The following is an 8,900-nucleotide window of genomic DNA, read 5'->3' as shown; positions in this document are numbered from 1 at the left end:
GAGCTCTATCCGCATTCCCTGAGTAATAAGCACAGGTTAGTTTCTAACACCCAGGCTCTGTGCTTGGGCATTTGTGGTTGTCATTAGGTAGTCATGGCTGAAAAAGATTCCAGTTCCCTCCTCCAAACATATGGAAGGGTTGTGCTTCCCCACACACCTGGAGTGTGGCTACATGACTTGCTTTGGCAAATGAAACGTGCTAGCAAGTGGCATTTCCAGAAGGAAGCTTTATCGGGTGCCTGGGTGAAGACACTGCTGACCTAACAGAATTCTCAGCTGATCTGCAGTAAACCTATAGTGTGAGCGAGAAGTGAGGCTTTGTTGTTGAGCCACTTCGACTTGTATTTGGTGTTGTTTTTGTTACCTGGGCATATTCTAGCCTACCTACAGGTGATGGCATCCATCCAAGGGGTCCTCTTTCCCACCTTTTCTTCCACTTGTCAATCCACACTTGCCGAGCCATCTTCCATGCCCCACCTCAAAGCCTTCTCAGGTCCAGACTCTCAGCTGCTTCTGATCCCGTTAGAGGACAGGGACAAGTTTGTTGTCACAGCATCACCCCGGGCCACGTGAAATTCTGTGAGGTGTTCAGGCCCATCTGCCCAGACATTCCGTGCCACTGAGAGCCTCATGATTCCCCTGGGGTTTTAACAAGGAAACGAGCAAGCCTGCCCCCACCCTGGCTCTGGCTTGCCCCCATTCCCCTTCACTAGGAGGCTTGGGCCCACCCCTTTCCCAAGTCCTACCACAGTTGTCTTCTCCTGATTTTTCCTACAAGTTCTCCTTGCACCATCAATGCCCCCAAACCTGGGGGACCTCAATCTTGTCTCAGGCGGGAGGCCTCTTGCTGACATTGGTGCTCCCCACCCCTCATCTATTATGCCTGCTTGGTGTTCTTTCCCACTCCTACCTTTTCCCCGTTTGTCTCTTAATTCTGCCAGATCCCTTCTTCCTTGGAAGCAATGAATGAAGGATACCCCAGCTGCCTGAATGGAGCGAGGACCCAGGAAATGAAGTGGTGGGTGGTGGTGGTGCGTGTGCGTGGTGATGATCTCAGTTGATATAGCAAAACATTGCTGTGTAAATAAGTGTTCCGCCCAACTATGATGCTGAGAATTAAAGGAAGTTTCCACTCAGAGGAACCCAGTGCGTGACTATTCTAAGCCACTATCATTGGCCCCATATGAGCACAACTGTTATCCTTTCAAAACTTCCTAGTGGGACAGGTGTGGAGGGTCTTGGGCATGGTGTCTCCCCTGCAGACTATAAGACCCTTGAGGGCCAAGACCATATCTTCTGTGTCCTGCAAATCTCCAGACTTTCAGAATTTAACAAATACCCAAAGCCATTAACTAACAAATGACAATAAAAGTATTCTTATCATACTTAAGTTTTTAAGCTGCAGGATATGCCCTGCCCCGTGGCAGCCACACAGATCCTGAAAAGGGCCTTCTTTTCCCTCCCCGGTGCATTTGAAAAACCCAAGAAATAAATGTAGATCCCAGGGCTTCTCAAAGAGAGGGCATGAAGCATTCAAAAGTCAACGCCTGAGTGGAATACACCTCACCTCCTGTCCTGTGATCACTGGCCAGGCCTGGGCCGTTTCCCGTGGGTGGAGTGAAGTAACAAAGAGGCTTTCACAGCTCACACCAATCACCACCTGACGACATTCATTTTTCTAATGTAGGCAAACCACCACATTTTTGGTGCAGAAATGAACAGACCAGCCCACTCCTGACCTCCCTTAAACTCGTTATCTGGCCTTGTTAGGGCAAACAAACTACCGAGAGCGCCCGCAAGTTTAAAGTCCGCGTCGGTCATCCCAGGACCACCCCTTAGTCCCTCGGGGGCGGTGCTCCAGGGCCCGGGGGCGGGGCGGTGTCTCGGGGGCGGCACTCCAGGGCCCAGGGGCGGGGCGGTGTCTCGGGGGCGGTGCTCCAGGGCCCGGGGGCGGGGCGGTGTCTCGGGGGCTGCGCTCCAGGGCCCGGGGGCGGGGCGGCAGTGGGCGGGGCCCGGGGGCGGGACCGGGGGCGCGGGGTCGGCCTGGGAGTAGAGTCGAATCGAGGCCTGGGCCGGAAAGTTTCCACCGGGTTTCGCCGGCGGCCAGGAGCGCTCGACGCGCAGCGGCTGTGCTCACAGCAGCGCCCTTCCCAGCGCCCGGCGCCTGCGGTCCTCGGGCCGTTCGGCCCCCGGAGCGCCTCTCTGGCTGCCATGGCTACCTTGGCCGGCCCCGCGGGTTTGCGGGCCTTCGGGACAAAGGTGCCCGGCTGGCTCCCGCGCGGCCCGTGGGCTCCATTCGCCGCTGGCTTCTGCAGCCGGGGGCCGGCGGGGGCCGAGCGGCCGGAGCCGGAGCCTCGACCCACCAGCATGCGGCAGCGGGACGGCATCAGGTCAGCGGCCTGGCGCGGGCGCCCTGGCCCTGCGGGAGCGGCCGTGGGCGTGCGGGCTGTCCCCGTGGGGGTGGACGGCGGGACCCGGGAGAGAGGTGGGCAGAGGAGGCCAGGCACCGCGCCGGCCCCCCGACGCGGAGTCCAACGAGGGCTCCGTTAGTGGTCAGGGCCGTCGCCGCCCGGGCCCCTCTGTCCGTCACTGTGGAATCGCGCCGGCGGGACGGAATCGCCGAGACGGTGCTTACACGGGTCCCGTGCGTGGGCACAGTAATGTGTGGGACCTTGTAGGACTCACACCGGAGGATTTCAAGTGGGACTGCAACCTAGAGGTTCACTAAACCTCTAGGGCAACCGAGCCGAGTGGTCATTGGACTCGGGCTCAGTGTGGGCAGCTGTGCTGTGGCCCCACCGCTGCTACGGCCTCTGAGAAAGCCCTTCCCTAGAGGGCTCTGTGCCTCACAAATTGACCGGACTCCAAGGCCGGGTCAGGCCTAGCCGAGCTGCTCCTAGGCCCTCACCCAGAAGTGCAGGGTCAACAAACAGGATGAAGGACACACCGTACTTAGCTCTGCCCTTTGGCTCAACGAGCCAGAAACCCTTCAAACCGTACCTGTGCACATAGTGGAAACTGGACGATGAAGTAGTAAAGGCTGAAGGGCACCTAGCCTCATCCAGGCCTCACCCTGACCTATGCCTGGCCAACCCAGGGCCCAGCGGCCCACATAGCAAGTCTAAGTATTTAAAAGTTACAAATCAAGCTAACTGCCAAGTATGTTTTCTTCTGCCCTGACAAGAAGCCCTTCATAAAACCTGGAGGCCATGTTAGAATTTACAGTTCTCAGGATTCTAGAAGTCCCCCAAAACGGTGGAGGTAGAGAGTCAGCTGCTGGCCTGCAGCCTTTGTTCTTTTCTTCCCACATTCCCTCAGCCCTTTCCACCTCTCCACCCTCCCTCTTCCTGCTGTTCTGTGAGGGGCTTGGCACACAGGTCTGCAGACACCCCATCCACATGCCCATATTCTCTCTATTGTCTTACTCTCTATACACATCTCTTGGTCACCCCAGGGCTTTGGGGTGCCCACTGCTTAGCCAGGGAATTCAAGGTCTCAGGTACTGCAGCAGAAGAGGGAGGTGAGTTTAGGTGGGCACATCCTATTATCACAGTGGTCTCCTGCTCACCTAGAGGGGCCCAGCTGGGAGACGGCCCAGAGCACTGGTACCCCAAAGTGCAGGGCCCAGGCCGGAGCCCATCTTTCCCTTTTTCAAGGTCAGTCCTGCTTCTGCAAATCTGGTTCCATCTGGTTAGAAGCCTGACTTGTGGCATGGCAGCCCGATGACCAAAAGGAGGCCTGGTTGCGTTCTCCAGAGTTAAACATGAATCACAAAGGGAGATAGACGATTGGAACAATCTGCTCATAAATGCTGGGAACCGTTTAGTAGGAAGGAAGCCCCCCAATCCAGCATGAAACCAATACTGGTAGTCACCAAGCAGGTGAGACTGAGCAACTCAGTCACGCTTGAAAGCTGTTTGTTCCTCTCAGCAGCACCACTGTCATGGAGTGAGGGCCAGCCAGGAACTGGGTGCTGCAGCAGGCCCAGGAGGAGCTCTGAGGACAACTGGCATGTAGGGGTTAGCAGAAGGCTAGGAGCATATGGAAGTGGAGGACAGGCCAGAGAAGGACCAACAAGCCAGGAGGGGAGGAATGTCTTTCCAGAAAGAGAGCATAATCCAAATGGCCATTGGATTTGGTTCTGACAATTATGAGATGCTCGGGGAGAACAGTTTTAGTGGAGTGGCAAGAACAGAAGCCTGGTTATACTGGGTTAAAAAGTAAACTCAGCAACTCAGAGCACTCTGACAGGGTGTAACATGCGAGCCAAAGGATTAATGGGACGCATATGAGCAGACACCGTCATGCAGCATGGGCCTTTGGGGGCTGGCATCTTTTTGCACAATTTTGCCTGAGGCTTTAGAATGTAATTTAAGCATATGTCATGGATGGGATGGCAGCTTTTTTAGTTTGCTACAGCAAGCACACTCATTATTTTACTGGAAGGTTTATCAGCAATTCTCTCACCACTGCCCCCTCCCCACCAAAAAGAAAAAAAATACAGGTTTCAAAGTCTATCAGCGTATCAGCCGCAAGTCATTTTTGTACTTAGGAGACAACACGTATATGAGAAACAGCAATGACTATCACAGCCACCTGAAGATGGCAGCAAAACAGAAATGGTATTCCAAAGAAAATGGTAGTCTTATTGTACTGAAATAAACTCAGTCATCAAAGTGGTTTTCCAGAAAAGAGTGGCCAGGAGCCTATTTCTGGAGGATCCAAACTGACACCTAGTGATTGGAATATCAGATTTAAAAAAAAGAATGAGGAAGGTAGAAACCGTGTGTAGAGACATGGGAAACATATAAAACACATAACAATAACCTAGTGTTTGGCTCCTGCCCATCCATATAACAGCAAAAAGAAGACATTTCTGTGTGTAGGCAGTAAGAAGAAATACAAGTTATTTAAATCAGCACCTTTAAATAGCAAGCAGGCCTTTGAATGCCAGTGAGATGACGTGTCCAGAAGAGCCCCCCTTGCTGGAAGGTTCTGTCCTTTTGTTCTTCACATGTCATCCCATTCACATCATGAACTACTGTGCAGCATTCCAGGAGGCGACTATAGAAAAGGGGGAAATGCTGTCATAGACGCATACAGGCAGCTGCACCTTGGCTGCCTCTTCTGTGAGGTGGGTGGGAGGAGATCTAGGGGCACCTTTTCATTCTTGGCTCTTTTCCTAACCTTAGCCTTTCTGAATAACAATGGGAAGAAGTCAGTTGAGGGGAGTACTGTGTGTCAGACGCCTCTGGCTCCCGCCATCGTCTTGCCAACCTCGCAGACTCTGAGTAGGGCTTGGAATGACTCTGATTTGCCCTTTCTGTTGAGGTGGCAGTAACGTTTCTGACAGCAAACCTGGAGAAAATCCAGGGAAGAGGGAGAAAACCCTCTTCCCTGCGTTTCAGGAAGTCTCCTTGTTTTGACTTAGCTGTAACTCACAGCACCTGCAGTTCTCTTTTCTGGTGTTTGAAAAACAGCCCCCAGCTTAGAAAGAAATTGCAGGGGTCCTCACTTGTTTTGACCTGTGCATGACTAGCCATTATAAACTGTTCCTCGCAGGAGCATTGTCTTGAGCCATCCGAAGAGAAGGAACGCGCTGTCACTGGCAATGCTGAAATCTCTCCAGAGTGACATTCTCCATGAAGCTGAAAGCAAAGATCTGAAAGTCATCATCATTTCAGGTACTTATCTGATATCCATCCTCGGGGTTCTGCAGTTCCCAGAAGAGATTTCTCAACATTCTTTGGTTAACTGGGGCATTCCCTCACTTAATGGGACAAAGGTTTTGAAGATCCTTTACAAAAACATTAATTACGCAAAACTTCTGTGTAGTGGGGGCTTTGGTGAAAGTTATAGCAAAGATTACTGTGCAGTGAAAATATGTCTTTTTCTTTCTTTTGGATATGAAACATTGGTTGTGCTGGTCTTCCTGTCTAAATCAGAGAATTGGTTTCCTCGTGGACCTAATAAGATAGGTTTACTCACTGATCTTGTGGGTAAACTACCAAGTCGGCTGCGATGAGGCTGCTCTGGCATTTGATTGGTTTCTCTTTTCCCACCGAGCTTTCCACCAATGTCTGCGGTCTTCTTCAGTGCTGCCTGAAAGGGTGCCCCATTTTCCTCATTGCTTTCTTTGCTCTTTTCCAATAAACATTTTTACTGAATTATACAGCAACATAAACAGTATCAGTGTCAGCGTTTTAAAGTATCCATAGAACAATAAAATGGATGGTGCTCTATGATGTACTTGTGATGTTGTTATGGAAATTAAGGATCAGCATTTCTCAAGGCAGATACTCAGAATATTACCTTCTTATCTATGGTTGAATATAAGTTTTCGAGTGTTTTATATGGTGAAGGGAAAAGAAATAGGACAAATATATTTCAGCAGCCATGGGGATGTAACCCAGATGATACAAGATGAGCCACCCGGATGGCAGCTAAATTCCAAACAACACAATTTCCTCCCTTGTTTAAAGAGAATAATGTCGAAATGGCCACAGCTACAGGAAAATATGAGAAAGTGTTATCAGCTTATCAGTAAAATTACATTTTGTTGTTGTTGATGATGACAGTAATAACTATAAAATTGCATCCTCAGATCCCCTCATAAAAACAAAGGTCACACTCTGACCTTCCTGATTGCACCCTGGACGGGTGGCCGTTATCTGTAGAGTAAATGACAGGGACACTGCCAAAGCCATGGTGGATTTTGATGGGCATGTGTGAGTCAATACTGTCAGGCCAGACCAAGTCCCAAAACAAAAGTGTGAGCCAGAGGGACAACTCCGAAAAAAGTCCGCTTGCCTTAGTTCTGAGCCTTCTCCTTTGTGTAACTGCATGTTCTCATTGGTTTCCACCACAGACCTGTTGAGTACAAGTGCCTCACCTTGCATTGTCATCACAAAATACTGGCTGTGACTTTTCAAACTAACTAGAATTGTTCTTATCGAAATGGGACCATTAACTTTCTCTGAGTGTCCACAGGACTGAGACACAATTGTTCACTAAAATTATTCAGTAGACAAATAAGTGAACTTCCTAGCTCTGCTGTTTAAACCTTTCTTATTTTCTTTTCTCAACTGGAAACATTGGCAGCTGAGGGGCCAGTATTTTCTTCTGGGCATGATTTGAAGGAACTGACGGATGAGCAAGGGCCAGCGTATCATGCTGAAGTATTTCAAACCTGTTCTGAGGTAAGCCAGGACGGCGGTCAGCATCGCAAGCCTGAAAATGATAATTATACGTATCACATACTGCATGAGGCTTCTAGTTTACAGACAAGGTTTTATCTATGAGACCCAGCCACTGCAGAAGTCCTGAGACCCCTGTGGCCTTGGTGAATCCTTCATTTAAGGAACATTTGGTTTAGACATTTAAGAAGTGACCACAGTTTGCTACTGATCTTGTGTTATAACAAAGAAAGCTAAATGTATGCTCGTATTGACAGCTGCCATCTCCAGCATTGGGTTATGTCTTGGTATATATGTCTCAAGTAAGAGGTAAAGGGTGGAAGTGTACATCTTAAACAGAAAGAACCTAACATTATTATAATTTTTAAAATTTTAAACTAAAACAACTCTTTTGATGGGGAAAAGCATTCATAAAAGGAATAATAATAATTTTAAAAATTATTTTCAAACCTTTCTTTCAACCAACTTTTATAATCAACACCTCCAAGTAGGGACATCAACCTCTTCATTCTCACTTCTGTCTCTTTGACCATATTCAGGAGGGAAATTGCCAACAGATACAGGAGAGGAAGAACAAAAAGTTTGGAATGATTGATAAATGTATCAAATCAACCCCTGGATAATTAAAAATTGAATATAGAATCCAACTTTAGGTAATACGTAGTTCATTTCATGAGTATTTATTGAGCACCTGCTACCGTGTTTCCCCGAAAATAAGACCTAGCTGGACAATCAGCTCTAATGCGTCTTGTGGAGCAAATATAAGACTCGGTCTTATTTTACTAATGTAAGATCGGGTCTTTAATATAATATAATGTAATATAATATAATATAATATAATATAATATAATATAATATAATATAATATAGGGTCTTACATTAATTTTTGCTCCAAATGACGCATTAGAGCTGATTGTCTGGCTAGGTCTTATTTTCTGGGAAACACAGTATATGCATAATACTTGCAAGATACTGAGGGAAATAGAAAGAAAAAAGTTTCCTGCCAAACTGAAAATGGAAATCTAGTTGTGAAATAAGACGTATAAAACAGTTTCATATCCTGACCCTAAGATTATTTAGCCTAATTTTTCACTTATTCATTGACTTGGTCATTAATGATTCAACAAATATATATCTCTTAAATATATAACATCTGTTAAAAATGTGTATACATTTTTTGGCACCCCCAGTATAATGATACCTACTATCTAGACAAAACAGAGGTGGAAAACAGGAGGAGAATGAACTAAGATACCTTCTTGACTATCACTTGTTTTCCTTGCCCTTCCAGAACCCTCAGCAGATCAAACTGTTGTTTTCTTATTTCATGGAGGGACAGACCTGACAAATGGTTGACTTGAGGCTTCATGGAGAGGAGGAAGGGCTAAGACTTAGCTCCTTTGGTTCTCATTAATGATTATGTAACATTCTCCTCCTGTGTTTGCCAGGGCTTGGTGCTTTAGATGTTATTTTTCTATTAATACTCAGTATGTTTGACCAAAATAGAAAATCATCAGAAAAAACCAGTAGAGCCCTTCCTTCCATCCGAAGGGCCTGCTTTTATCACTCTGCCGGGGACTCTTCATGAACTGAGAAATGAACAGCTTACCAAAGGCCAGGAGCCAAGGCTTTTCCAGAGGAGAAAGGTCAGATTTCATGAGAACGTCCAAGCCCTGCTGCCTCTGGCTCACTAAACGACACAGT

The 8,900-nt window shown here is 48.0% G+C and overlaps 1 protein-coding gene across 1 annotated transcript in view; it reads left to right on the top strand.

Moving 5' to 3' along the window:
- The first annotated feature begins 2,009 nt into the window (after positions 1-2,009).
- ECHDC3 (enoyl-CoA hydratase domain containing 3) overlaps positions 2,010-8,900 on the top strand; it is a 22,266-nt gene continuing 15,375 nt past the window's right edge. Inside the window, exons 1-3 of the mRNA XM_081054283.1 lie at positions 2,010-2,390; positions 5,563-5,684; positions 7,102-7,199. Coding sequence (XP_080910409.1) covers positions 2,212-2,390; positions 5,563-5,684; positions 7,102-7,199 — 399 coding nt within the window. The 5' untranslated portion in view covers positions 2,010-2,211. The remainder of the gene's footprint in view (positions 2,391-5,562; positions 5,685-7,101; positions 7,200-8,900) is intronic.

This window comes from Rhinolophus hipposideros (genome assembly GCF_964194185.1).
Source record: "Rhinolophus hipposideros genome assembly, chromosome: 1".
Taxonomy (NCBI): Eukaryota; Metazoa; Chordata; class Mammalia; order Chiroptera; family Rhinolophidae; genus Rhinolophus; species Rhinolophus hipposideros.
This window is presented reverse-complemented; position numbering and strand designations above follow the sequence as displayed.